We start from the raw sequence: 27,936 nt of genomic DNA, 5'->3' as shown, positions 1-27,936 counted from the left end.
GACGAAAGAAGCTGCAAGCGAAATGAAGAAAGTCAACGCAATTGCGCAAGAAAAGACAAGCAGAAATTAGAGACGGTCGAGGTGTTGAGGGTTGGTGGCAGTAAGTCTGTTGGTAGTGAGGTTAGAAGTCGCGGTGGTTTGTGGGCGACGAGAAGCTCTGGCGCCAAGGGTCAATTATAATCACGTGATGCTCGAGATGTATTGTGGGGTGGAAGTCAAGTCGATATCAACACCAAGCCCTCATTTCAGACCTACGTGTGAGATACAGTCACACTTACGAAAGCACGATCAGAGCACCGCTTAGCTGCTGACGGCAATGGCAACAGCTCAAAGCTCTACGCTAGATCCAACGACATCAGACGCAAGCTCTATTCTTTACGAGCAACTAGACCAGTATCCATGGGATACGGATGCTGAGTTTCAAGGTGGCCTTGCTGCCATCTTAGGGCCGAATCCCTCGCCTGAGCAAGCGGCGGACCTGACATTGCACGCACGATGCTTCTACTTCTCCAGGTAGCGCACGCTTTCTCGCCGTCGTTACTACCGTCTCGACTGACGTCTCATATAATATAGGAAATTCAATACACATGTGGACTTCGACGGCTACAATGCTTGGCGACGACAGCAAAACACTGCCCATGCGGCACGGATCAATGGGGACTCAAGCGCTCCGGCAGCAACATCGACCCCCCCAAATGAGCCACAGACTTCTGTAGCATCCTCCTCCACCTCAACAGCGACCACGGCTGTGGAGCCAGCAGCGCCCTATCCGACATCCTTCGCCCACATCGTGGAGCTGATCACAACCGGCCAACCGATTCCGGGTATCAAGGAGATTCCTAGCACTGTCCTCGAAGGTCAAGGGACGCAAAGTGTTAAGGAGCGGAGAAAGAAACCCTGGGAGAAGGACACAAGCGAAGCAGTTGGCGCAACGTCCTCTACTGAAGCCTAGTGAGCTTCTCGTATCCCGACGAGCTGTCGCTGAGCCGTAGCTAGGCGCGCCGGCGGCCGTAGTTCGAGGACAATGCTGCATCAGCCAGAGAAGACTGGAGGGTTACGGCAGGAGCATGGTTGTTCATTCCGCTCTTTCCAGCTTGAACATTACCACGCCTACGGGCCAAGTCACACTCCAGAGAGTTGGATGAAAAACCCCATCAACAAGGCACGGGATAGCCCTTGGTGCATGTTATCAGCCATGGTTGGTGTTGGAGAACCGCTTCAGCTGGATTTGGGACAACGCCGCCAAACACTGTCTCCATTCATCATTGCGTGGCATCCGGAATCCGGAGCCTCCGACGAAGCAGCGTATGACAGATCTTCAACGAGGAAGCGCGAGGTCACTCCTCTCGCTGAGTGAGCAACCAACAGGCGTACTTCAATCCTAGGGTTCATACGGATGGTGAATGTACTGCACATCCATCTCACCTCGGCTGACTGATCGAGCTATGGCATATCTGGCTATCTGTGGCGGACCTTGAGTTGCTCTGCTCCTAGTTGTCCTCTGCGAACAGCATGAAGGAGGCGCAAGTCGTAATGCGCTGCAGTTTTGACAGGGAGTTGGCCAAAGCATGCCTCTAGCGATACACAGGCGCTTTGAGATGTTGCGCTCTTGAGGGCGAAGCGGCTGACGAGGAAAGCTGAGGGGGGAAGTACTGCGCTTATGGGAATATGCTCAGGGGTATACAAGCATAGTTCCGAATTCACCATGCATACGGCTCCCCACGTGTTTGCCGTATTGTAAATCATGTGAACATCTCAAGACAACACGCTAGGGCCTGCTCTACTGTATGGCTTTCATCGTGGGGAACGAAATGCAGATGCCATATCCCGGTATTTAATTTCCGCAACACGGGTGGTGATTGAGCAAGTGAGCAGGCTAAGCGTTGATCGTCAGGGGCAACGCGTAGGGCTGCAAGCTTCGCATGGGGAGTACCTCAGCACGATCAACCCCAGAAATTCAACACAGCAACGGCATGATACCTTATGTGCACCAACGACAACGGCTTTACCTGTGTGACTCTCTCAAGCTTCGTATCCACCATGCGCTTTGCTTCAACCTCATTCACTGCTCGTGAATTCAATGAGCTGACACCAGCTCGATACACCTATCGCGCTCCCGCATCCTTCGGTCTCCCCTCAGCGCAGCGGCTAACTAGTGGAGATTTGAAAGGGGTGCACGCGCACTCCGCGTTCCTGAGATGAGGGAACTAGCACCCGCATCAAGCACTGTGCTCCACAACGTCCCTCCCAGCCCTGTCCACTCTCTAATAGACGCTTGGCGGCTGGGAAGGGGCTGGTGTGGCCAGCCACTGAGGTTCACCGTCCCAAATTTCATATTGTGGTCAAGTCTAACCATGGTCTTTGCTCTATGGAATCTAGACACCTATCTATTTCTAGCGATTATCGAAAGAGGCGGAGCCTGGCTCGCGGGAGATATCCATGGATCCAAGCGGATCTGTTCTGGCATTCTCCACCTTTAGCTAACCCGTGCGCCACGGTCGAGGTTCTGCTCTAGCGCGTCCTCTGCGGGCACCTTGGTGATGGAACCCATAAAATGGGAGCCCTTCCCCCCAGTTTCTCTCAGTCGATCCGCTTGATTCCAGTTACTATTGCTGCAACGCTTACCACAGTCACTCGTTGACCTTGTATATCAATCAACTTCATAATCTTCTTCACACCCCTAACCAACACCAATACCACACTACCGCCACAATGAAGTTCCTCGCCGTTGCCATTGCCCTCGCCTCCGCTGCTGCGGTCAACGCGCAGTCAAATGCCACCCTTCAATGCCTGACCACCACCCAGCTTACCGCTCGGATCCCGGCTTGCGCTGTGAGTTCCCTTCTACTCTTCTACAAGCAGCAATCGCTATGTACCCGACAACTCGCACTAACATACACTTACTTCCCGAACCTGCTAACACCTTCATCCAGCGCCAATGCGAGACCGCCGCCCTCTCCGCCGACGGTTGCGCCTTCGAGGACCTGACCTGCCACTGCCTCAACACCAACGTTGTCGCCACCCTCATCGAGCCCTGCCTCCTCACCACCTCCAACTGCACTGAGGCCGAGGTCGGAAGTACGTTGCCCCTCGTCGTCAGCCCTACGCCTGGCCCTGCCCCCTCCCCTCCCTCCCGTTCTCGTCCTTCTTACCCGCTCCACGATTCCCAACGCCCCAGCTAACCCCCTTCTCAGCCTTCGCCGGCATCGTCACCACCGTCTGCGAGGTCAAGAACGCCACCGCCTTCGGCCAGCTCGCGCCCGTCGACTGCTCCAGGGTCGCTCCCCCGCCGACCAACTGCTCCAGCCACTCTTGCAACGAGACCACTCCTACCTCGTCCACGCCGCCAATTGCCACCTTCACGGGCGCGGCTGCGAACTTGGTCGGTAGCGGCATCTTGGCTGCTGTCGGCTTGATCGGTGCTGGGCTGCTTTTGTAAGCGGATGCCGTTGTTGATGTTGGGTGGATGTGGGGGGTGGGGGAGTTAAAGCACCGTAGTGAGAATGGATGTGTTGGTGGTGATGTGATGGGGGTTGGGAGCGGAAGGGTTAATAATATGTGAACTTGTGTGTATAATCCGTGTATAAATGACACGCCTTCTAACACGTATTACTGCACTGACTTCAATGCTTTTCGTCGGACTGTGACAATTAGCCTTCATTGCTAACAAACTAGCTACTTGAAGATGAGGAGCCCCGTTCAATCACACTCACCCCGCCCGCAAAAGCGAGCTCCGATCTAGTTCGGGAGGCTTTGTGGGCTGCAAACATGCACGCCATGAGGCAGGGTTGAACTCAGTGAATGTGCTGCTCTGCTGTACCTGACCATACACCTATTGGTGGAGTACAAAAACGTAATGGAAGCCCAAAGTAGAACATACTATCCAGCGACCGTTGAGAAAGAAAGTGAAAGTTAACAAAAGGATCCGCACAGCCCTTGAGGACAAACAAAGCATGAAGGTCGTTATGGTGGTGTGTTCGAGCGACAATACAGGGTCTGGAATACGAAACGGCGTAGAAGGATGTAGAGCGATAGCTCCACAGTACTTTCCCTAATGCAGCCTCATTAGCTATCTGATCGTCATCGAGGTACACCTTGCTCACCTCGAGGCATCGTTCAATCCTCTGATCCCGGAGGAGCGGGGTCGATAATTGACATCTCGAAGGGCTCCACTCCCTCTGGCGCGCTCACACCGCGGAGGATCACATGGTCGTTCTCGAACTCGATGCTATCCACGGTCCAACAGTCCGATACCAACTTCCTCCTGGGAGCGTCGGGGGTATAGCCCGCGACATAGTCGTACGGTAAGAAGCCATAGCCCCCTACACCGAAGCGTGTTGACCAGGAATTTTTAAACTTGAACCTCCGAGTGGCATCGTCGTAGGCTACAATCGTGACGGAGTGTCCTCCGGTTACGAAGGAAGATGGCGACGGCATGGGGATCTGTCCTGAGGTGAAGACCGCGGGGTCTCTCGTGAAGTTCGAGTAACAGATAAAGCCAATGTCGACCGGTTTTCCACTCGCAATCGCGGCACGGATGGCGGCCACGGTGCTCGGAACATATGCCGTCGTGAGGATCTGGTTGACAGCTCCTCTTAGGTACGCGGCTGGTGGAGGCAAGTTTCCGAATCGTGCAATAATGTACGGCCAGTCGGGTTCGCGCGCATCCCCGTATTTTTGCAATGCAACCATGGTCGAGGACACGTATGCTCCTGAATCTTCATTTGGGTTCCAGCCCAACACTTTCGCTCTAGTGTTGTAGTACAAGTACAGTTCTGACCAGTCGGATGCTCGGCCATTCCGTTTCGCAATGTGCTCGACGATCGCTATCGCTGCGAAGGCGGTGCATGAACCTAGATTGCCTTGGTCTTTGACTGGTGAATCGTACCGACTCAGGTCCTTGGATGATGGCAAGGCAGTTGAGTCAAAATCGGCTCTCAATGTATATTGGGGCGTTCCGAGCTTCTCTTCCAACGGTGATTCTCTCCAATTTAAAACATATTGGTCCATGGGATTGGCTGCGTTCGCACCCGCTCCAGCCATAGTGATCGATCAAGGGAGAGGGACTTGTTGGCGGAGATGGGTTGGTTGGCGTTAGAAGACTGTGTTTTATAGACAATTGTACAGCTGAGGAAACGCTTCAAGAGTTATGTACGTTCCGCAGATTCCAACTGTAAAGAAGCTTTGAGGTTGAAGACGAGATAGATATCTGACGTGGGACATCCACAATCTTCAGGACTAGTAGATGGACGTGCAAAATATTGTAGAAATGCTGATCGTATCTTCTAACCAGCGGGGGACGAGCAGGTCTTGGAGCTGTAGCCGTGATTTTGGTCAACATAATATTGAGCAACCCTCATTAGAAGGACAAATAGGATGATACCAAGCTATTTTCAGCCAAGGCCGTAATTCTTTCGCAGCTTGTCATACCGTGACGGAAACTTGAGTGAATGGATATGTATTACAAAAAGGCTTGTTGCAGCTGACGTGAGATCGAGCGCCAATCTATATAGGAACGAATAGCAGAATACCGAACTGTTTCAGCTGAGGCTGAGCTTATAGAATCTCTAAAAGTTTGGCAAATGTAATGAAGACCCATGTAAACGGATGAATTGTCTGACGCGCTTATGGGTCTAAACAAGCCAACGATACCGATGGATGAACGCGTTGGTAGCTGGGCGTTGAGTGTAGCAACGGGGCAATCGTACAAGCTATAGCGATCCGACAGACGGAGTCGCTGTAAAAATAGGGTCTGCGTGTGCTAAGGCTGTCGAGATGGCGAGCTTGCTGACCGGTCGTAGAGAAGGACGCGACTGGACGGTTCAAGCGGCTGTGTGAATGATTCTACTTGATGGACGTCCACACACGCATATCGAATACGCCGTGAGGTTCTACACCACTTCGGATACTCGACTAGCCGGCGGCTTATCCCCTGAAGGATTCGCGGTGGGGGATGAAGCTGTGGGCCTTGGGTTCTTAGTCGATTTTTTGACAAGGTACTTCCCGATCAAGCCCTTCGAGCCCCACAGGTGAAATGGGTCCAGCAGCGCCGCATACCACTTCCTCTTGTTCGTCTTCTTCTCTGCCAGCAACGCCTCCACCTCCTCCTGTGACATCTCCCAGAACCTCGTCCTCTTATCCTTGCCAGTGAGGATGCCGTAGAGATCGAAGGGATCAAAGATGGTAACGACCCAGTTCCTGTCATCGTCCCATCCCGGCCCCTTCAGCTCCGTCACGCCGTCACGAGACAGGTAAACCTCGTTGGAGCGCGGGACCCTTGCGCCAGGGTGCCAAATGTTCCAGATGAGCGAGTTGACGAACATGATGCTCGCCTCGAAGACCCAGAAATACGGCTCGTGCCTGTACAGGTGGCCAGTCCAGCCTTCGAAGAACTCGACAATCCTGAAGATGCATCTGACGGTGATGATGGTGCAGCTGACATACAGCACTACCAGGATGGTGCGCAGCTTCTTTGTTAAGACCCCGGCCCGCTGGGCCCGCCGGTGGAAGATGCATGCGATGAAGACGAAGACGACGAACATGACTGCTTGGATGATGAGGGATGATTTGACGAGGTTGGCACCGAGGATGCGTTTGCTTTCTTCGAGACTCGAGTTCGTCATCAGAATCGCACCGTTGACAATCATGGCTTCGATGATGCCGTCGATGCCAAGGAAGGTCGTGATCACACGGCCGGGGTGCATGGGAGCGAGGTAAGGAACGTAGTAGAGGACGCGGCCGAGGATAATGTAGTTTATCGCGGCGTAGACGGGCCTGATATACAGCGGGTCAGGCCAGCAAACCCCGGCCGTTCGGAGTGGTAGGCACTTACGGGCCGGACATGATCAGCGCGTTGCTAGCAATGACAAGGCCGAGGTTTTCGAGGTGATAGGCGCCGGCTTCGCGAGTAGCGAAGCCTGCTATCATCAGGAAGGCGGCCCAGGGCAGGAAGAGGGTCGTTCTCCACGAATGGTAGCGTCTGTGATTTGTATAAGCTCCATTCGAACACGACTTTCTAGGGAGTAAACCCACAGGGTTTGATACGCATGCCAGACTCCTGAGATGAAGAAGAGTACGCAAAACACAATCGGTGCCACCTTGTTCGGGGCATAAAACCACATGCTGCCTTCCACTATGAGAAACGTTAGATATATCACACACAGTACAGGATGGGTGTTGATGCCTTACCGTAGTTTTCCATAGTGTGTGTCAACGATATAGCCCCTTCCGAGCTTGTGAACGGGAATAGAAACAGTGATCGGGATGTTCCCACAGGCCAACGTCGATGCGAAGATTAGGGCTACTGGTAAATGAACAAGTGAGTTGCCAGTTCGAGCTTCAGTGCTACGGCAGACTTTTATCCACGAAGATATGGAGAACTTTTGTGGCGGGGCGAAGACTCAACAAACGTGACTTGGGGATGCGAGATGAATACGATAGATCAGGCAGCCGAGTAAGGCTCTGAAGCGCGCGGAGATACTACAGTGCATTTTGGAGTGTAAGAGAGTGAGAAGCCAGTATCCTGAGTGGACGGGACCCCAGTAAGGCGGACTTGAGAACCGCACAAGGCACTGCAAGACCAAATGACTAGGGCACATTTTGTCACATGCGCTGCAAAGACGGAGTGAATTGGTTGTCACTGAAAGGCACCTTGGCGCATTGCTGGATGCCTCGTCGTCAAAATACGAACAACGCAGATCGCTTCGCGAGGGAGAACTGCCCCGGCACTTCCGGCCGTAAACATCTGCAAAGAAACCCACGGTCGACGAGAAGCAGGCACAGCACCGCCTCCATTGCGTATTTCGTATTCGAGATTCTAAAGGTGGGGACTCCTCGGTGGCAGTGACCGTGGTCCCATGCCAGTCGCTGGAAATGCCGCAGAACAGTCGGCAGACCCTGGCAATGTGGAAAGCCGCGCCGAGAGACCAGTGATGGATGGCTCATCAAGTTCAAAAGTTACTGGTAAGCGATTTCAACTTGGGAGATTACGACGAGTTCATCTTGTGAGCGTCGCTGACGAGAACACCAGTTGAATATCACGACCCTTCCAATCTTTTCCCCCTTCTGGAACCGCAGCTCACCGCAAAGCTTCCGCTCCGCAATCTTCATTGGAAATCTCCAACCCGGCCGTTGAGGTCCATTGAGTCGTTGCATGTCCAGTTTGTTCCTACCCGCGATGCCGAGAATGACAACAAACGCTTCTCGGCCGCCGAGCTGCAAGCTGTCCTGAATGTAAGGGACGCACTCCAGGGCCAGCCGCCACCAGTTCAAGGGCAGAGCAGTACGGCTGCTCGAACTGTAAGTGATGGTTCAAAAGCTCCGGTCAAAGAGAGGCGGCATCAGATCCCTGGCCTAAGGCAAACGCCGTACCTGAAAATCTACATCTTACGATGTGATGACAGTGAAACATACAAAGCATCTTCACGAAAGGCAATTCGAGAGTGGCTAAAAGAGCATACTCCGCCGTCTCAAAACACAAGTTCTTCCAGCAATCAAGAGAATCATGATGCGTTTGAATGGCTCATTTTACATGTAGTGCTACCGGATACTGGAGCAGCAGTACAGCCGCGCTGGAGCGGATCCTCGAGCACCCCTTCACTCGCGCCATCAGAGAAATCCGGTAGTCGATGGCCAGGTCGTGGATCAAGTACGATTCTAGAGAAAATTCGTGCAGACTTCAATGTGTCTAGCAAATCGGCACCAGATAGGGTCGCCCAGATTCGCTTGGAAAAGAATGTCGTGCCTCCAAGTCTTCTACCTCAAGGCCCATCTGCACCAGGCACGCCTTACAGCGAAAGTCCGCAGGAACAAGCAAACGCATGGCATGACCTCCTGGCAAAGTTCAAGACTTTGATCCTCATGTCATTTGACCTTCGCGTAAGCCAATACGAGGAAGATATCCGAGAAAAAGACTCGCAGCGTGCCCTTCCTGGCTGGAACTTTTGCACGTTCTTTGTCCTCAAAGAAGGCCTTGCAAGAGGCTTCGAGAGTGTCGGCTTGGTCGAAGATGCGCTTGTCGGGTACGATGAGCTCTCTATCGGCTTAGATACCGTGGTCCGAGAGCAGGCTGCCGGTGGCTCTCCCGATTATGGCGGAGCATTTCTCACATATACGGAAGATCTACAGCGTCAAGCGCTCGCAGCGGACGAAGAGGCTCAGGAGAGCAGTAGCGCTCCATCTCATGGTCGAAGTCGCAGTGCACCTACCATGTCGTATACGGAGGACAAGCCCATCAGCTCAAAACGGAAGGACTATCGTGACCTTGTATTGTCCAGCAACATTTCCGTCTTCGACTTTAAGTGCTATATTTTCTCTCGCCAAATGGCTCTTTTACTGCGCCTAGCCAACGCCCACTCCTCCAGAACAGAACTGATGGCAAAGCCTCCGACTCTGTCTATACCCAACAATGGCCAATTCGCTACAGATGGTACTCTCGCAAGGCAAATATCCGGTCAAGGGGCAGAAGACTCAGAAGATCTTGCCTCCCTAGCTGAAATATGCCAGCGCGCGCTCAGCTTTATAACCTCAGTCGCCCGTATCATGCGAGAAGACCTGGAGATTGGGTATGATTGTCTTGACTCACGATGCTTCGTTGCACTTTCTAACCATATAATAGATTGACTCCGAAGTTGCCCATCATACCTCATCAATTGATTGATCACGTGGTGTCATCGTGGGAGTATTCTGTTGCGGAACAGGTACTGGATGAGACGGCTACCCCTTCGCTGCCGCTGATAGTCTCTGGACCGGATTGTACAAACGCATCATCACTTAGTACGTTGCAGCATTACGCCCAGGAACCCAGGTCCATGATACCTTCTTCGCGGACGACTGCTCCCTATCACCGAAAGCGGGATCCCACCACCGACCTGCCTTACTCACGCACTCCTGCTTCAGGGCAGGTCATTTACGAACACGGAAGATTCCACGAGAACCAATCCGCTTATGCGGCCGGCGCCCAGCCTCCGCCGGTGACTGGATTAAAGGAGCTGGCCGCATATCGAGCAGAGCTCTATCTTCTACAGCGAAGAATCCTCGAGCGAGTTGGGAAGGGCTTTGGATGGTCGGTCGGATGGGCAGCTGTAAATGCTCTGTTGCCAATAACCGAACTCACGTTCTCTGAGGTTTCATTGGATGAGGCAGAGCCTCCAGCTGCTCGGGAAGTTGAGACGGAATTCAAACCTGGAGGAGAGATGCAACGCACGCAAGGGCTGTCCTCCTCAAACCTTGCCGCTGCCGCTTCATCGGTTGATGAATTCAGGTCTTTGTATGAGGTAAGCGTCATATTCTTTAGACGCAGCGAGCAAGTGGCTGACTCAATATCTCCAGAGACTCAGCGACTATGCGCTGAGACTTTATATCGTAGCACGCCGGCCCAAGTCGGGTGAAAGTATTCTGGGAGATCTGGCTGCGCTAAAGTTGTGAGTACCCCATACTGCAGTCCTTAGCCGGCTGCCGTTAATATGTCGCAGCCAGATTGGGGATTATGCGGGGGCGGCCACGCATTTTAGCCACATGGTTCCTTCATACTCAGAGCGCCGGTGGAACTTGGTCGATACGATCATGCTGAAGATGCACGCGGAATGTCTCAAAAAGCTGAACCGCAAGGACGAATACTGTCGAGCCATGTTGGACCTTCTGGCAAAGTCTGCGGCTCGCGGGCGGTCAGACGTGTTCCCTAGGATGCAATCAATGCATACACAGAGCAGCCAGCAAATGCCTGCCACAAAATGTATCGGTTGGCTCGACGACGAGAGCATCGACACTACTGGATTTCTCTCGGAGCTCGTTGCGTATTCTGAACAATTACCTTACTCCGTTACAGCACCCATGACCGACTATTTTGAAGATCTCATCATAGAACCTTACATCCGCCACTTTGCCGATATAGACGGATTCGAACTGAGAGTCCGGTTTCGACATCTGTTGGAGGATGATCTCGACATTCAGCGGCTTCGAGTACGGCTTGTCGGCATGTCCAGTGCTCAAAATGAGGAGATCTGGCTCGAGACGGAGGGTCATGTCCTCGTCAGCAGAGGCCCGGTCAAGGCCTGGGTGAAGACAAATGTGTGTATAACTCTGTCATTTCAGTCCGTTTGCTCATGATTATAGGTTACTACAGATGGCTCTTATATGGTGGACAAACTAGTTTTCGAATGCAACAAAATCAACTTTGTACACGAGCCCTTCGCCAAAGCTGAGACAGTCACGCCGCTGGGCCTTTATACAGCTGTTCCGGCGTCCCCCATCAGGTCTGCAAAGAAGTCCCGGATCCTTTGTTTCCCGTCCCCGCAGGCTTTTGCTGTTGAGATGACTTGGACCCGGGACATTCGCATCCATAAAACCAGGTCAATAGAGTTGGAACTAAGCTCTGGATGGAACGACATCCAAAAGGCGGAGTTGCGCTTGCGCTCCGGTACGGCAGGTCTAAGGCTCCGGTCGAGTGAGGTGGCAATCACCGCTGGCGATCTCGACATCCAAGACACTTCGCGTCCCGGGGTTATCGAGTTTTCCGGGCTCGGTCGCGGTCAGAGTGCAGTCCTTCAAATCCCCTACGATGTCGAGGAGAACCCTCGGGAACTTGCGATCCGTCTTGAGGCCACCTACTACACGGAGAAAGGGACATTCGAGTACTTCGCTCCGTTTACAGTTTCAGTCGACCTGCCGTTGGATGTCAACGTTCATGACGTTTTCAAAGAGACCGCGCTCTTCTCAACCTTCAATATCAAAGTAGCGAACAATATTCCCATCGAGCTGCTCAGCGTTTTACTACGAGGCCCGGAGTCGCTCTCTGTCTGGCCACCGCCGTGTAATCTGACGCCAATGGTCGTGTTCCCGAAGCAGCCGGCTTTGATCATGTACAAGATCACTAAGAACACAGCCAGTGCGATCTCTAACGCTCAGATCAACGTCACCGACGCCCTGCCACTGGAGCTCGAAGTGGCTTACAGATGTATTGATGAGGTTGTGCGACACCAGGCCAAGGCACATTTTGCAGCTGCAGTGAACGACAGCGGGTTCAAGAGCCTTGGCCGACTCCTTATCAAACATTTTGTTACCCAGTTGCGGCGACAACTCGGGCCAGTGGTCTGTGAGAGAATTGCACTTCTAGGCACCATCTGCATCCGGTCGTATGAAGATACACTCTGGGCGGACGTACTTGAAAGTCTGCCCAGCGCTACTCGACCAGGTCTGGAGCAATGGCTGCAAGAATGGCATGAGGTACGTAATATAACATCAAATTCAACACCATCTTGCTGATCGGCGCAGACCAATACGAGTATGCCATTGAAACCCAGAGAAGACAAAGATGACCTCGAGAGATCCGCAACACGCCGTGTAGTCGTGACCGCCACCCTACCAAAAGCCCACGTTGTTCACACAGTACGCCTCCACCTGCTCAACCAAGATCAAACCTCAAGTCGTACACCTCCAATAGTCGCAGTGGGCGAGCCTCTCATGGCGATGCTCTATGTCAAGCACACGCGGCAATGGAACAGTCCCAGTGCAATCAAGACCGCAGGCGGCCTAGCAGACGCGAGTGACCCGATAGATTTCACATACAGCATAGATGCGCAGCCTGATACGTGGCTCATCGGCGGCCAGCGGCGAGCCCACTTTTCCGCCCGGGAGAACGAACCAAAGGGCTTTCCTGTTATGCTCATACCGCTACGTCCGGGTAATCTGCTGCTCCCGTCAGTGGAGATACGGCCGCGCTCGGCGCAGCAGCGAGGAGGCAGCGAGGCAGAAGCATGGGATCGGCCTTTGTCTGCTGGAAAGAGAGCGGATGCTGGAGCGGCGGCGATGGTTTGTGAGACGGACTACGAGAGTCACGCACAGTCGGTACTTGTTGTACCCAATATGAAGACCACGACTGTTGGTATTGAGAGTGCGGGCAGTCCTGCGGGAGGACCGGTTTTGCTTGAGGTGGAGCAAACAAGTAGAGGCGTTTCGTAGGGGATTGGGCACAATCAGATTAATGACAGTTCCAGAACCCGTTATAAAGCTCGAGAATCAATGACAGCTCGGCCTTGCGTGAGTGTACGGCAAGTTGGTAATGGTAGGAAGAAGCATAGATATCACGTCGAATCTCAGGTCAATCGCATATCAACCCCGTGTTGACCCCAACGATCCTTTGCGGTCACTGATGCGTGTCACATCTAATTTGAAACTGGCAAACATATCTGCTCAGCGACTTCTGATGCTGCGAGATCCCAAGGATATATCGGTAACTATATCCGCCCTCCCTCGCTTTCAGCGTGGCGACCGTGAATGCGTTGGCGACCTCGAGAACATTTCAAACGTCTGACGCTGTTTGTTATTCATCATCACAGATGTTTTGGACTACTGACGGTGTGTTTGGAGTTTGTCTACTGATGCACGACTTGACATTAGTGCAGCTGTCAATACTTGCTCACAAGACCGTACCGGTTACAACCCCCAGGCAGAGACGTTACTCGCTCAAGATGGTGAAGGTACTGGAGGGTGCGGAGGCTTCTAAAAGCTCGCTGAGGTGTTGAAGAGTGTGAACATTTAGCATGTAACTGGGGTCGAACGGGAGTTGCATTCACATGGCGGCGAGCAAACTGGGCTGATTTCGCATGATAACGGATCACATATCTTACAGTAGTTCAGCACTTTCATGTATCAGCTGATTGGGAGATTTTGAGTGTGCGATCCAGAATTCAGGAGTCCAGTCTGAAGCTTAACACAGTAGAGTATACGGTGGAATCGGAATTAGAGTTTTAATCACAACATGATCGCAACTCCATCACGATCGGCAAATCCATACTAGAGCAAAGACATTGAGGTGAATACGAATTACCAGGAGTACAGCAAAGTGGAATACGGAGTTCTTTTGTAGACACCATAAACATTTGTAGCGCAAGGTGAAGATTCAATAAGATTATCCGAAGTGCACCGCTGATCCAGTTTTCCCCACGGGACAAGATCGAGGTTCATAGATTTATAACACGAAAACTTCTCTCACAAGCGGTTCGGTGGTGTAGTTGGTTATCACATCTGTCTAACATGTCATCACGTGAGCGATCACGTGACATGATGGACACAGAAGGTCCCGAGTTCAAACCTCGGCTGAATCAGCTTTTTTGCGCTCTTTTTGACCTCCTGGCTATAGATCTTTCAATTCCAATCTTTTTGAACCGTAAATGACCATTGTACCTTCAAAAATGCGGCGTGGAGAGCCTGAGCGAGTTTTGGCAGAAACAGAGATCCCGGAGGCCTGTGCGTTGATAAGCGAGCGACGGGACGGGAGCACGGACCAGCAACACGTTTTCTTGAACCCCCTCGGAACGTCATGCGCTTGTCAGGCCGCGGATGGTTATCGATAGAGATGCAATTGATGGTTGTCAACGCCACCATGATATAAGCAAGCATCCGTCTTTTTGATTTCTTCGCCCGTCATCTAATACGCTGGCGCCTCTCACAAGTCTTCCTCGCATCCTTCATCGCGCGACCATGGCCTCCTCGGACTCTCCTAAGAATATAGTAGTAATCGGCGGCGGCATCATCGGCAGCACATCCGCCTACTTCCTCTCGCACCACCCGTCCTTCGACCGCAACCGTGACAGCATCACCCTCCTCGAGTCCACCAAGATCGCCGGCGGCGCATCGGGCAAAGCAGGCGGTCTGCTCGCGCTATGGGCGTATCCCTCCAGCATCGTGCCTCTAAGTTACAGGCTTCACAAAGAGCTGGCAGACAAGCATGGAGGTGCTCAACGCTGGGGCTATAGGGGTGTTAATTGCGGCCAGATTGAGATGAAGGGCCGCTCGGTAGACCCGAAGGCCATGGACGGCAAGAACAGCAACGGCGAGATCGAAGCAGCGAAAGCGCCGCTTGGCGGTACCGGCAAAGAAGCCGACACTCGGGTCTCGCTCAAGAAACGTACCAAGGAAGCCTTGGGCCTTCTTAGAAGGGCTGGCGTGCCCGAAGACCTCGATTGGGTCATACCTGAGAACATCAGGGCATATGAAGAGATGGGCGACCCCAGCACCACGGCGCAAGTCCACCCCTACCAATTCACCACGTCCATGGCCTCCCTAGCCGAAGAAGCCGGCGTCAAGATAGTTTACGGCTCCGCCACCAGCATTGACAAATCTGCAGACGGATCAGCCGTCAAATCCGTAACCTACAGTCCCAAAGCCCCGGACACACCCAACGACTCTAACGCAACCGCCGATCCCTCGTCCGGCGAGACGAAGGTCCTACCCGCCACGCATGTCGTACTGTCCGCCGGCCCCTGGACCCCCACCATCCTCCCCGGCGCCCCCATATCCGCCCTCCGCGCACACAGCGTAACCATCAAAGCGGACGTCTCGCCCTACTGCCTCTTCACATCCATAACCCTTCCTGCTTCGACAGGTAAAACCGGCGAAAGCAGGCGCAAACAGCGTCAGTCCACCCAGACCGTGACGCCGGAGATATATGCGCGGCCGAACAATGAGATCTACGCCTGCGGCGAAGGCGACCACCTAATCCCGCTTCCCAAATCGACGGACCTGGTCCAAGTCGACGAGAGCAGGTGTCAGGATATCGTGGAGTACGTCTCTGCCATCTCGGACGAGCTGCGAGATGGCGAGGTCACGGCGAGGCAGGCGTGTTATTTGCCGAATGTGAGTCGAGGATCTAGTGGGCCGATTATTGGCGAGACGAGTGTGAAGGGGCTGTTACTCGCTACGGGACATACTTGCTGGGGGATTCAGAATGGGCCGGGGACAGGGAAGCTGGTGTCGGAGATTGTGTGGGACGGTAAGGCGAGGAGCGCGGCTATAGGGGCGTTGGATCCGAAGAGATGGGGGCTGTAGACGGGGTGGTAATAGAGTTCGGGGAATGGGCCTTGACGCTCGCGTGAAGACATAATATTGTAGCTGTCGGAGATAACAGGTGTGTACAAGGCGGCGGACATCTGCCGCATTTTCCAGAACCTAAGTAAATTCTTGCATGAGTCTTTTGCCATATCGACGCCTAGCAGGCATACAACTCCTCTTTAGTCCAAGAGACCCCCATTTTCAGGCCTAGTCAGCCAGAATAATACACAAGAAATATCCAACATCTTACTCCCGTGTCCCGTTCGCCAGGTCTCGTCTCACGTCTGAGAGATACCGTAGCTGACCCTACATTCTTCCCCCCTCTCCCCGACCTTCGAGCCCTCCGACTCCTCAGGCCACTCCTTCCCCACAACAAACATCTCACTCTGCTTCTTCTCCGTAAGCCTCCTCCAAACACTACTCATGACCCTGCTCTCGACGTTACTCCTCGCCTCGAACTTCACTCCCGTCCCCCACCGCCCGCGCCAGACCTCGGTCTCAATGTTTCCGCCCCACGTGTTCTGCAGGGCGACGACGATCGGGCTCGCGTCGTCGCCCCAGACGTGGCGGTAGGAGTGCTCCGAGGGGTAGTAGATGCGGAGCTGAAGCTTCTGAAGTGTTGGATGAGGGCGGGGCCCTAGGAGGGTGCGCACGGTTGAGGCGAGTGCGGTGGTGGCCTCGGGTGTCGGAATGGGGTAGTGGTGTGGACGCCGTGAGGGCGTTGAATCTTCGGCGGAGGCTACACGTTCGCTGTAATTCCTGTGCCGAATGCTGTCGAGCCTACCGAGGCGGCGGGAGATGGCGCTTTCGTTTTCGGGCGGCTGGGTCGGCGCGGTGACATGATATGCGCCGGCGATGTAGACGGCTCGCGCGTGGGCTAGGAAATGTGGGCATAGGGCTTTTAAGACGAGGAGGCCGGTTGGGTAGGAGATGTAGAGCGCTGGGCCGTATTGCGCGGTGGTGGTCTTTTGGAATTGCAAGTGGGATTGCAGTTCGGCGTTGATGGTGCGGCAGGTTGCGAGGAGGGACAGCGGAGTAAACAGCGGGATAGCGTCCCAGCTGGCATCGGCGTTCCCACTAGAAGCCTTGGTGCTGGTATGCGAGCTTGACGCGAGCGAAGCTGCAGAGGCGTAGGCGGAGTCGGCGAAGGACTCGGCGGGTGACGAGTGATTTACGGAGCCGGGGATCACCACCGCCGGAGAAGTGATGGAGAGGAGAGACGGGTCGTAATGACGGCGGATTATTGGAACATGGTTCACCGGTAGACCTGGTATAGACGGATATTTCCTGCCGATGTTCTGCTCGGCGCGACTATCGGGGTAAACACCGAAGCCGTAATCGATTACTTCGCCGCTGGATATGGTTATAGCCTCGGCGTCGCAGAGCGCGTAGTCGTAAATATGGAGGCGCAATTCAGTCGGCAGCCTGAGCAGATGGCAGGGCTCCGCAGACATGGCTCGAGAAAGGAAGACGTGGGCGATAGCGACTGTATACCGCGTTGATACTTCTCAAGGTGGAGATTCGGTGGTTGGTGCCGGATTGAGTGTGGGAACCCGGGTGTTTACTTGTACTAGTACCGCACTAGCACAGGCGGGCTGGTCCAGCAACGGACCTGCAGCTGCCCTGGGCGAATCGTGGGACAGTACGAAGTAATCCGCATGAACAGTACAAATGTCAGTCACACTCATGCGATAGATGCGCCGGCTGGCGAGTTGAGAAAGAACGGTCGTTGCAATAGATGTGAATCCAGTTTCGTTTCGTAATATGTCGTCATGATCAAGTACGGGTAAAGGTACGGAGATCGCCTGAGACATGATGTACACAACCCTCAGATCAAGTCTCTTTCGGTACCTTCGGCGATCCAAACAGCACTCGCTACAGAGAGCATCACTAGCTCGAAGAGCAACCTTCTTGCAATGGACTTGCTGTCTAGGACTACAAATGCTTGACCCGCCATTATGCACATGATTATGTATTACACTGAAGTCCTAATATCTCGATGCATACATCGCTCAAGTTCCTCAGCCATCTACTACTGTCCACTCGTCAGATAATCCGCCGCCTGTCAGATAGTCAGCACTTGTCATAGCCTTCTTCTTTCTCGAGATGCGGCATTCGAACTCACCTTGTTGATGTCATAATCAAACTTCTCAAGCGCATTCAATGCATCCTGTCGCGGATACCCCATCCCCGTCAGTTTCTTCAATATCGGATCATCATGCTCAGTCCCCGCGCTGAGCGCTCTGCCTAGCTGTGGCATGTTCTGCTGATTCTGTGTCGAGCTCGACGACTCGCCTCCCCTCATGCCGCTGCTGGAGAAACCTGTACCACCGGTGCCGTTGCCACTCATACCAGCCGTGGCTGGAAACGGCGACTTGATGGGCTCGCTGGACAACTTGTTTTCTTGTGGTGTGTCCAAGCTTGAAAAGATCGCATCCCAGTCCTGGGCCGTGTTGGCATGGGGCTGCTGCGGCGCTTTGCTCGACGTGCTACCGTAGCCGCTCAGATGTTGATCGAAGTCGCTAAAGTCGTCGTGGATGGTCATGCCTGTGGGCGTCTGCTGCGAGGTCATGGTGGATTTGGAAGCGGCTGGTGAGTCAAAGACCGGGTTAAAGTCATCAAAGCCCTCTCTGTGCGGGGAGGAAAAGGAGAAGTCGTCCTCGCCCTTGCCGTCTGCCTCTTTTGCCTCGTCCAGGTCATCGAAGCCCGTATCGAAGTCGTCTTGATATGATGGCCTGCTCATCTGCGGTTGCTGAGTGGCAGGTTGTTGCGCTCCTTCACCCGTGGAATAGGAAGCTGGAGGGTAATACGCGTCGCTAGGCCCTGTGGATGCAGAGGTCTGACTGGGAAGTGGGTAACCCGGGAACATATTGCTAGTCACAGAAGGCACCCCTCGGGTAGAGCTGGAACTGCCGAACAAAGTTTGGCCTTGCGTTGGCGGAGGTGGACTGAAGCTCTTCTCGGACGGCTGTGACACATGTGTTGGTGAGGTAGGGTCCTCTCGAGAGGGCAATAGGCCACTGAACTCGGGTGGGAACTGATTAGAGTCCCTGGGCTGCCGGCTGCCCCCAGGTGGTGATACAGCTTGTTCGTAGGTTGGTGGTGATTTTTGCGCACTTGCAGGTGGGAGACTGGCGCTGGAATCGACCTGCGACACCGACGGACGGGGCCTAAAGCCATAATCGGACTGTTCCTCAACGTTCGTAGTGCTCGTCAGTGGCCGCGAAGGCTGGGATTGACTTGGTGCGTTCACACTTTCGGCTTTCGGTTTCGGGGAAGCGGCAGTGAAGTCGTCGTCAAAGCCCGGTTCGCTGGTCGAGTCGCTGTCTTCCTCATGGTCAAGGTTCTCAATTGGCGGGAATTCTCTGGAGAACTTTGATGCTGATGCATTGTCAGCGGATCCATTGAGCGATGACCCAGTATTCTGCCTTTCTTGAGCCGCCTGGCTGCCACCGACTCCGGCAAATGCGGCGTCGAAGTCATGTTTCGCAGTGCTCGGACCACGAGTCTGACTGCCGTTCATTGAGGAGAACGGATCGGTGCGTGTGCTAGAGAAGCCCTCGGATGGTCGTGTGCTGCTTTTGCTTTGCTCGCTCGCGGCACTTTCGCCAGTGGGGGTAGGCTGGATTGAATCTGCAGCTTCCGTTGGGAAGGCGCCTGGAAGGTCTTTCAGATTTGATGGCGGGCCGAAAGACTGGTCAGGGTCCTTTGGCTCCTCAGACTTTGAGCCAGACCTGGCGGCATCGCTGGTAGTGCTTGCGGCTGGCGAGGAAGTCTGGTTACGGTTGAGTGCGGAGTTAATGAAGCTTCCAGTATCGGATCTGCTCGCTTCAGGTCTGTCAGATCCTCTCGAAACCTTTCGCTCTTGGATTGGCGTAGCTGCCGGCGATGTTGCTTCGACGTTGGTCGGTGTCTCGACGCCGGCCGCACCTCCGCCGTATCTGCTCGCAGGAGCGGAAACGTTCACCGAGGAGCTGAAGGAGCTGTTGCGTGGTGCTCCTTCACGAATCGGTAGGAAAGGAGATGAGAAGACCCGTGACTCAGGTGGTGGAGGAGGCTCGTTTGCACGTGGAGAATCTTGATAAGTCGATGCTGGCGGAGATGTTGAGGGTGTTGGGACGTCGGGGCCCGAAGACACCACAGAAGGACCTGACTGGGTAGAGAAGCCCGAGGTTTGTGGCTCGTTCTTAAACGACGTCTGCGGTGGAGCACTTGTCTGTAACGAGGCTACCGAAGGGCCAAAGATATTGTCAAAGTCCCTTTGGCTCTCCTCTCGGTTGAAGCCGGCCGGCGACATGACGTTTTCGCTTGCCGTAGCGGAAGATTTCCTAAAGAAAGGATTCGTGTTGGACCGCTCAGAAACGGCCGGGCTAACAACTGCTGCAGCCCGTTCTTGCTCCCGCCTTTGTTGTTGCTGCTGCTCCTGCTCTGCCTTCGTCAGATCGGCGAGTTCCGATCTCATCCTGTCCCGTTCACCTTCGTTCGTAGCTAGTTGTTTCTTGTTGATCGCAACCATGCCCTTCTGCTGGCGGGCATCCGACCTCATCTTGTCTAGCTGCGGCCGCAACTGCGAGATTTCCGTATTTAAATTCCGGATCCTCTCTTTCAAGCTGGCATTCTCACGCTGATCAGCCTCCAAGGCTCCAAGAACCTGCCTGTGCTGGGTTTGAAGATCTTGGTGAGTTCCTTCAACCATGGCCAGTTCTTGGTGGAGCTTCCTTGTGTCGTTGCGGGACGCCGCAAGCTGCTCTTCCAGCGCCTTGACCTGCTTCACTTCCTGCTCGTACTGTGACCTGAACTGCGCCAGACGTTGCTCAAGCTCCCGCTTCTGCTTGCCTGCGCTCGAGAGGTCGCTCTCTGTTACTGATTTCTTTTGCTGGACGTCCTGCATTTGATTCCGCAGAGTACCAATCTGGTTGGACATGTTTGCGAGCTCCGTGGTTTCCTGGGTAAGCTTGCTGCTAACCTCGGGATCATTGTCACCGAGTAGATCGTCCATGGCCGAGGTCGGCGGTCCGCGTATCTGGGGCTGTGACGAGGTGGCAGACGCACCAGTAGTTTGAGTCGTCAAGCCTTGACCGAAGGTCGACGATGGTTGGAAAGGCTTGAACATGGAAGCAGGGTTGCGCGGCGCTGGAGAGATAGCGGCTTGAGGCGAGGTCGGTGAAATGCTTTTGTTACCAAACGGATCTGTCTCGACAGGCTTATTGTAGGATACAGAACCGCCCGTAGACTGCGCAGGTATAGGACTGGAGAAGGCGTCCAGACCAAATAGATCTTCCGATGCTGGCTTCGGAGTCGCAAAGGCGGCGTTGTCAAAGGCAGGAGCTGTCGGTTGTTGTGCAGGTCTTGCCTGGTTGCGCATGCTCGGCGGCACAAGATTGGGCGGCAGAGATGCTGGGAGGTTAAGTCTGGGCTGCCCAGGACGAGGCTTTTGCTGTTTGATGAGATACATAGCAACTGCGAATTCATCTCGACTTAATCGGCCCTCGGAATTGATGTCCGCCAAGTCCCAGATAGTGGCTAATATATCTTCCGGCAGACCCGAGTTGCTAAAGAAAAGCACGGCCTGCTCGCCGGTGATGTATCCTCGGCTGGCAGTATCAACCTTGTTGAACAGCTCGTCGTAAGCGGCTTTCTCCTGCGGAGTGATGACCCAGTCGAGCCCTGAAGATTGGGGGGTTTGGGGAGCGTTCGGATAAGGTGGTCGGCTGAGAGGGCTCGCTGCGCGCTGAGGGCCCTGCCCGGTGAACTGACGCGATATTGCTACCGGTTCTCCGGGACGTGCACCTCCTGATAGTCGCAGAGCCGGAGCTGGTCCCCTCCTAGACGCAGCTTCGTACAGTCCTGGTGGTAGGTTCGAAGGCAAGGCTTTCAACAAACCACTCTTGTAAGAAGCGATCAGATGCATAGCGATGATGAACTCGGTCATGTCGAGAGCGCCGCGCAACTGTGTGTCTGCTAGGTTCCATATCCGCCCCAAGGTGTCGTTCGATAACCGTGCTTTTTCAAAGATGTTCTTCGCCGTTTCACCTGCGAGATCCCGTCAGTCCGCTGCTCGTGGCCGCGCGCAGTTGTGGGTGCAAGGTACCGGAGAGAACGCCATTCTGAGCACCCAAGCTTCCAAACAGAGCTGAATATTCGGCGACCTTGTCCGGCGTTAGCGGCGGAACCCGTATTGGTCCTCCACCACTGAGCTGCGGCTGGATAGGTCCAGGGAGGGAGGGCGCTGGCGCGCTAGACGGGACATTGAGGCCCTCGAATTTAGGCAACGGTCCAGCTGCGTTTCCAGTCTGTCAGCCTTGGGGCCAAGCGGCCATCTAGGGTTGAGCCTACGCTGAAAAGCCAGTTCAGGGGAGGGATCTCTTCCAGCCTGGTAGTGTCCGATCAACCTCAGCACAATACAGAATCCCGAGCTGGTCAGCAAGCCTCGGTTTTCTGTGTCCGCAATCTGCCATATCTGTTCGACCGCAAACAGGCCGTCAGCAACTCTTCTCTCCTACAGTGTCTCCCGCCTTTACATCTAGTATGGGGCATCCACTAACCTCCCCTAACACGGGTGCCGGCAGCTTCGTCGGCTCGAAGAACTTTACGGCAACTTCGCCGGTAACGACGCCGATTTTTTCCGTGTCGGCGCGCGCGAAGAGCTGGCCGAAGACGCGCTTCTCTTCCGGGGTGAGGTTAAGAATTGGGTGGCCTGGAGGGAGTGGACGCTTCATTAGCTACCGTTGTCCGCAGTTGGGGCAATCCTAAAACCAAGGACGAGCATACTCAGGTCTGACGAAGTACTTAGAGCTTCGGCCATGGTGGTCGTAATGCTTCGATTCGCGCGGGCATGCGATGGCTGGAGGTTGAGGTAGATGCTGTCGAGGTCGTTGCCAAAGCTGTGTCGCTGGAGTCGGATTAGGGATACGTGACGCTCTTCTGCTTCTCCGAAGCTGCGTCTGTGCTTGCCAAAGCTTCCGCAGAGCACAAGCAAAGAGTATCTCAGAAGCTGGTTGTAGAGCTAAGGATGGTCGGCCTTGAAGCACAAGCACGGGCGTCTTGGATACCTCAGGCCTCGTTGGATGATTGGTGAAGCGATGGTGACAGCAAACACCACAGCAGCGACACAACCAGAACGAACCATCGGCTCTCGCGTCTCTTTTGTTTTTACACCAGAAGCCCATCATGAGCAGTCTACTCACTCAAAGCAACCAGCACGGTTTCTTACCGCAAGAATACCGTCCGGATACCTACATCGTCCTCTGCGCTGTGAATTTAATCAAGGGACGTACCGAGCTCGGTTGCGATAAATAATCAACATCATAGCAAGGCTCAAGCGTGCGCAAGTTGCTGGTGCAAACGTGGCTACAAGATCGAGGTAGTAAAGCCTCTTGCGTCCGGCTGTCCGGAGGCTGCTGAGTGTCGATTTAGTATATACAGTGCTGTACAAGTGTTTTCTCCTAAACGCCGGGTATATGCTCGCGACCACCAAATAATACATGACTCATTTGTGAAGAAGCTTCTCTTTACTCCTCTGCTCAACTCCGCCTTCGCCTAGCCCTCACTGCGCCATGTCTGTCCTCTTCATCCGCACAATACCCCAGCGCCAGTCCCGGCGGCACCTCCCCTTTCTTTCCCCATGCCTTCCCCAGCAACCAATCCGTCACACTGATGACCTTTGTCATCTTGTCCCAACTTCCCCCTTCCTCCACGTGCTCGATAGTGTGCGACACTACCCGCCCTTCCTCGTCAAACTCGAAGATGAACAGCCCGCAAAACTCTTCGTCGTCTCTCACATCGCCTCCAAGAAACTCCGTAATCTTGTCAACCTGCTCGCTACCGCCGATACCACGGTAGAGCGCGCCCATGCCCTTGCCTTTTGTCTTGCCGCAAGTCTTCCAGCGCACGATGAGCTTTTCGCTGCGGTAGTTTGCGGCCTTTGAGGATTGGTTACCGCTGGTAGCGGTAGGTGCTGAGGGTCCGTTGCGCACGAGACGCTCGGAAAGAATGTGCAACTTGACATTGCCGACGACGGGGACGCGGCCCCAGGCCATGGGCGCGGTCCAAAGGGCCGCCATGTAGGCTATGCGGCCAGTGACTGTGGGAAGGTGCGGATGCGTGGAGGGAAAGAGGTGGAGGGTGATCTGCGGGGACAGGATCTCCTGCGGTAGTGGAGAAGCGAGGAGGGTTGGAAGCCGCTCATGGAGGATACGGATGGCTAGGTACTGCAATCAGTATGCACGCTTGCGGATCAAGCACGAGGGAAACCGACTCTTTCCAAGCTTTAGCGTCCGCTCGTCTGGCGGTTGGACATCCGACCCGTTACCAGGGTTCGTTGGTGTTGGACATGGTTGCGTGCTGCTGAACCAAACTCCTGATAGCAACGAGTCCGGCTCTCGAATGTTTGCGAGACTGCGCTGAGGCTGTCGAAGGATTCTGGTAGCTACGATTGGGGAAGCGGAGCTTTTCGGCGTGAGGGCATTGCGCACGATCCTCAGTCTGGCTTGCGAGAGCGTCCGCATCAGACCGGCGGTCATCGATAATGAACAGAAGGCATCAATAGGCCGAGCTGATGGTCACATACATTGGACAAACTAAGGTTGAATATGGGGAAGACGGACTGGGCGGGTGGAGGGCTTCGGGGGTTTGCCGCTTGGCTCGACTACTTGAAAATCTTATCGATAGGTAGTGACGAGAAATGACGTCGGGGACTAAAGCTAAAGTACTGAGTACATGAATACATCTTCGACCGCAGCTAGAAGGGCTTTACTGCGTCTGCCCTTGTTGTCATTCTCCCTTCCCTCCAAGAGTTGAACATGGCGGGAAAGCGTATCGTCTTCACTGGCGGATCTGGCAAAGCGGGCCGCCATGTCATACCGGAGCTGCTCAAGAAGGGCTACCAAGTTCTCAACTTGGACCTTGTGCCCTTGTTGGACCATCCCAATGTTATGACTCTAAAGACAGATCTCACCGACAACGGCCAGGTCTTCAACGCCCTCACCTCACATTTCAATTTCGGCGGCTACGACGATGGGCCCCCTCCTCAGCCACCAGATGCTGTGATTCACTTCGCGGCGTATGCGCGGAATATGCTCGTCCCGGATAATGAGTAAGGCGGTTCATCGGCTGCTTTAAGTACAGTGTTGAGTCTGGTGTAGGTGTTTCAAGGGGAACGTCATCGCTACATACAACGTTATCGAAGCCGCCTGCAAGCTCGGTGTGAAAAAGATCATCATCGCTAGCAGCGAGACGACCTACGGAGTCTGCTTTGCCCAAGGGGATGTCGACTACCATTCCTTCCCGTTGGAAGAAGACTACGATACCGATCCTATGGATACGTACGCGCTTTCCAAACTATGCGGAGAGCGATGTGCGAGAGGTTTCGCCCGGAGATTTGGCGCCGACATCTACGCCTTGCGAATCGGTAACGTGATCGAGCCGCATGAGTACGAGCGCGACTTCCCAAATTATGTCAAAAATCCAAGCTGCAGGAAGCGGAATGCGTGGTCGTATATCGATGCCCGAGACTTGGGTCAGATATGCGATCTTTGCGTGAAGAAAGATGGGCTCGGCTTTCAAGTTTTCAATGCGACAAATAACACAATCACTACCACAGTGCCGACGGAGGAGTTCTTGAAGAAAGCATGTCCGAACACGCCGATCACGAGAGAGATGGGTGAATGGGAAGCGCCATTGAGCAATAGGAAAATTCGAGAAGTGCTCGGGTTTCAGGAGGAGCACAATTGGAGAAAATATTACCAGCCATAGCAGAGGTCCAGAATGCTTACCTGGATATGAAAATATGGAAACACAAGCGATGCCGTTGCGGGCATGTCGTCGTAGGCTTGTTCTCAATTACCTGTGAGCTCGAAACGCGCGACTAGTGGGAGTCGTGATATAGAGTGTAGATAAGATTCATTCCCAATGCTGACGGCTATCGTCTGCCAGCAAGAATGAGATTGTCTGCCCTAGTTGACTTAGATATTAAGTCATATACCTGCTTGTGGACGGAGAAACAACGTTGTTCCATCCGCCAGCTGGCATCATTAGAGGACAGCAGTGGTCGATTGTCAGCCGCTTGAGAATATAGTACATGCATTTACGAAACATGTAACATCGTTAATGATAGGGGAAGAAATCCTAGAACCCACAAGGATGCTTCTGGATCATCAATATTTCAAGCTTTTCGGCGTCTCGGGACATTGAGTACCAGACTCTTCTTGGCTTGAAAGAAGCCTTCCAAACTGCGTGAGGTAAACAGCCATCTCCAAGGTGTGGCATTATTCACAAACCCGTGATTAGTATCTACTCTGATCGAGTTTGTAATGCATCGTGACGGCAAACCTCGAGATATTATTTCCAACGTGATATGATTTTCACGACATGAGAGGCCGTGTGGTGTCTTCGAATCCAAGCTCGCTGAGGTCAAGTCCATAGGAGCGGCCCGCAAGCCGTCGCTTTCTCGGGAGGGTTGAGCTGTCGACGGACCGAGCTGTCAGACCCCTGTTATCCGCAAAAAGAAAGTCTACGGCCTGGACGCATCCCAAGCGCACGCCTTCGAGAGTGCTCACACTCGTTACCTGTTGAAGTCGTTCTCTACTTAGACCTCAGCTACGTCCATTTGCGACCGCTTGCCCACAGTTACTATTGCCGGAAGCCGCTCATCGCAGTCGATGGCTCCATCACCGAAAGATGCTGCCGTGAAAGCGGGAAATGCTCTCACTGGCTCAGCAGCCGCGGAGTTCAAGAAGGAGTCCACAGCAGCACGTTTACTTGGTGCAGGTAATTCGGATGGATTCACAGCATTGAACCTGTTTGACAATTCTAGGATGCGCGGGAATCGCCGAGCTGTTGGTCTTTCATCCGGTCGACACCACCGCCAAACGCTTGATGAGCAACCAGGGCAAGATACGATCGGCATCTCAGCTCAACTCCGTCATATTCAGAGACAAAGCACACGCGCCTGTTGGAGGCCGATTCTTCTCCCTATTCCCCGGCCTGGGATACGCCGCCGCATATAAAATCTTGCAGCGGGTCTATAAGTACGGAGGGCAGCCATTCGTGCGGGACTACCTGGCAAAGAATCACGGAAACAGCTTTGATAGGACATTCGGAAAGGGCAATGGCAAGGCGATCATGCACGCGACGGCTGGAAGGTATGGTGGACCCTAGAACCAGACTCCGGAGCTCAATCACTGATCAAACGATTACAGCTTGATTGGCATTGGTGAAATCGTCATTCTACCTCTCGACGTCCTCAAGATCAAGCGACAAACAAACCCGGAAGCTTTCAGGGGGCGTGGTGTCATAAGAATCATTGCAGATGAAGGCTTCGGACTGTATCGAGGCTGGGGCTGGACGGCTGCGCGCAATGCGCCGGGATCATTTGCAGTAAGTTCCGCAGCACACTTATGCAACGGTCCTCACTAAAATATATGTAAAGCTTTTCGGAGGCTCCGCCGCTGCCAAAGAATACCTGTACAAACTGAACGACTACAACAAGGCCTCCTGGATGCAGAACTTCGTCGCGTCAATCGCTGGTGCTAGCGCCTCGCTCATTGTATCTGCGCCACTGGACGTCATCAAAACTAGGATCCAGAACAAGAATTTCGAAAGCAAAGAGAGCGGCTTCAGGATCATTTCAAACATGGCCAAACACGAAGGTTTCACCAGCTTCTTCAAGGGCCTGACGCCCAAGCTACTGATGACCGGACCGAAGCTAGTGTTCTCCTTCTGGCTGGCGCAAACGCTGATACCAGCTTTTGACAAAGTGTTGTAGAGGCGTTACTGGCATGGGGCGACCGAAGCATCACGTGGGTGATAGAATGGCCGACGCCTTTTGGGAGTTTACCGAAGATTTATAGATCTTCATGTGCATACTTATCTTGCTGTCGTGCGTGGCAGCTCTGTCTTGTGTAATACAGGCCGGCGTCCCTTGGGGCTTTGTGTGGTCATTCAGGAAGCGGTCAGAAGACAGACTCATCTCAGCACATATTTTTGTTCGTACAACTTTGCCGCGTGTCAGCCAGCCATCCATCAGTTGGTACATCGTGAGGAGCGTTAGAGCAGCGTGACAAGCGGTCGTAGGTTCTCCGTGCAAGACATAAACCACCTGTCACCCAG

General features: G+C 53.9%; 11 protein-coding genes and 1 non-coding gene across 12 annotated transcripts; 7 read left to right on the top strand and 5 right to left on the bottom strand.

Moving 5' to 3' along the window:
• Positions 1 to 316: 316 nt before the first annotated feature.
• Positions 317 to 952, top strand: W97_00858 (uncharacterized protein; the record flags this gene model as incomplete). Its single annotated transcript, XM_007778769.1, has 2 exons — positions 317 to 513; positions 574 to 952. 2 exons carry the CDS (start codon positions 317 to 319, stop codon positions 950 to 952), a joined length of 576 nt encoding a protein of 191 aa, XP_007776959.1.
• Positions 953 to 2,712: 1,760 nt separating this feature from the next.
• W97_00857 (uncharacterized protein) lies at positions 2,713 to 3,439 on the top strand (the record flags this gene model as incomplete). The annotated part of the gene is made up of 3 exons (XM_007778768.1): positions 2,713 to 2,832; positions 2,934 to 3,078; positions 3,195 to 3,439. The coding sequence occupies 3 exons, from the start codon at positions 2,713 to 2,715 to the stop codon at positions 3,437 to 3,439; spliced, it is 510 nt and encodes a 169-aa protein (XP_007776958.1).
• A 677-nt stretch (positions 3,440 to 4,116) lies between these two features.
• Positions 4,117 to 5,043, bottom strand: W97_00856 (uncharacterized protein; the record flags this gene model as incomplete). The annotated part of the gene is made up of 1 exon (XM_007778767.1): positions 4,117 to 5,043. One exon carries the CDS (start codon positions 5,041 to 5,043, stop codon positions 4,117 to 4,119), a length of 927 nt encoding a protein of 308 aa, XP_007776957.1.
• An 848-nt stretch (positions 5,044 to 5,891) lies between these two features.
• Positions 5,892 to 7,201, bottom strand: W97_00855 (uncharacterized protein; the record flags this gene model as incomplete). The annotated part of the gene is made up of 4 exons (XM_007778766.1): positions 5,892 to 6,774; positions 6,833 to 6,979; positions 7,033 to 7,132; positions 7,189 to 7,201. 4 exons carry the CDS (start codon positions 7,199 to 7,201, stop codon positions 5,892 to 5,894), a joined length of 1,143 nt encoding a protein of 380 aa, XP_007776956.1.
• A 655-nt stretch (positions 7,202 to 7,856) lies between these two features.
• Positions 7,857 to 12,957, top strand: W97_00854 (uncharacterized protein; the record flags this gene model as incomplete). Its single annotated transcript, XM_007778765.1, has 7 exons — positions 7,857 to 7,962; positions 8,030 to 9,563; positions 9,617 to 10,274; positions 10,330 to 10,421; positions 10,473 to 11,067; positions 11,113 to 12,222; positions 12,271 to 12,957. The coding sequence occupies 7 exons, from the start codon at positions 7,857 to 7,859 to the stop codon at positions 12,955 to 12,957; spliced, it is 4,782 nt and encodes a 1,593-aa protein (XP_007776955.1).
• A 1,037-nt stretch (positions 12,958 to 13,994) lies between these two features.
• On the top strand, positions 13,995 to 14,102 carry W97_00853. The gene has a single exon. It is a non-coding gene; the product is annotated as a tRNA-Val (tRNA).
• A 376-nt stretch (positions 14,103 to 14,478) lies between these two features.
• Positions 14,479 to 15,825, top strand: W97_00852 (uncharacterized protein; the record flags this gene model as incomplete). The annotated part of the gene is made up of 1 exon (XM_007778764.1): positions 14,479 to 15,825. The coding sequence occupies one exon, from the start codon at positions 14,479 to 14,481 to the stop codon at positions 15,823 to 15,825; it is 1,347 nt and encodes a 448-aa protein (XP_007776954.1).
• A 281-nt stretch (positions 15,826 to 16,106) lies between these two features.
• W97_00851 (uncharacterized protein) lies at positions 16,107 to 17,282 on the bottom strand (the record flags this gene model as incomplete). The annotated part of the gene is made up of 1 exon (XM_007778763.1): positions 16,107 to 17,282. The coding sequence occupies one exon, from the start codon at positions 17,280 to 17,282 to the stop codon at positions 16,107 to 16,109; it is 1,176 nt and encodes a 391-aa protein (XP_007776953.1).
• Positions 17,283 to 17,860: 578 nt separating this feature from the next.
• Positions 17,861 to 22,633, bottom strand: W97_00850 (uncharacterized protein; the record flags this gene model as incomplete). The annotated part of the gene is made up of 6 exons (XM_007778762.1): positions 17,861 to 17,890; positions 17,954 to 21,861; positions 21,920 to 22,108; positions 22,165 to 22,288; positions 22,374 to 22,525; positions 22,600 to 22,633. 6 exons carry the CDS (start codon positions 22,631 to 22,633, stop codon positions 17,861 to 17,863), a joined length of 4,437 nt encoding a protein of 1,478 aa, XP_007776952.1.
• Positions 22,634 to 23,351: 718 nt separating this feature from the next.
• Positions 23,352 to 23,891, bottom strand: W97_00849 (uncharacterized protein; the record flags this gene model as incomplete). Its single annotated transcript, XM_007778761.1, has 1 exon — positions 23,352 to 23,891. The coding sequence occupies one exon, from the start codon at positions 23,889 to 23,891 to the stop codon at positions 23,352 to 23,354; it is 540 nt and encodes a 179-aa protein (XP_007776951.1).
• A 738-nt stretch (positions 23,892 to 24,629) lies between these two features.
• Positions 24,630 to 25,581, top strand: W97_00848 (UDP-glucose 4-epimerase; the record flags this gene model as incomplete). Its single annotated transcript, XM_007778760.1, has 2 exons — positions 24,630 to 24,922; positions 24,972 to 25,581. The coding sequence occupies 2 exons, from the start codon at positions 24,630 to 24,632 to the stop codon at positions 25,579 to 25,581; spliced, it is 903 nt and encodes a 300-aa protein (XP_007776950.1).
• Positions 25,582 to 26,486: 905 nt separating this feature from the next.
• Positions 26,487 to 27,592, top strand: W97_00847 (uncharacterized protein; the record flags this gene model as incomplete). The annotated part of the gene is made up of 4 exons (XM_007778759.1): positions 26,487 to 26,595; positions 26,642 to 26,969; positions 27,027 to 27,204; positions 27,257 to 27,592. The coding sequence occupies 4 exons, from the start codon at positions 26,487 to 26,489 to the stop codon at positions 27,590 to 27,592; spliced, it is 951 nt and encodes a 316-aa protein (XP_007776949.1).
• Between the last annotated feature and the right edge of the window lie 344 nt (positions 27,593 to 27,936).

Source organism: Coniosporium apollinis, assembly GCF_000281105.1.
Source record: "Coniosporium apollinis CBS 100218 chromosome Unknown supercont1.3, whole genome shotgun sequence".
NCBI lineage: Eukaryota > Fungi > Ascomycota > Dothideomycetes > Coniosporium > Coniosporium apollinis.
Note: the sequence above shows the minus strand (reverse complement) of the source record. Positions and strands in the feature narration are given on the sequence as shown.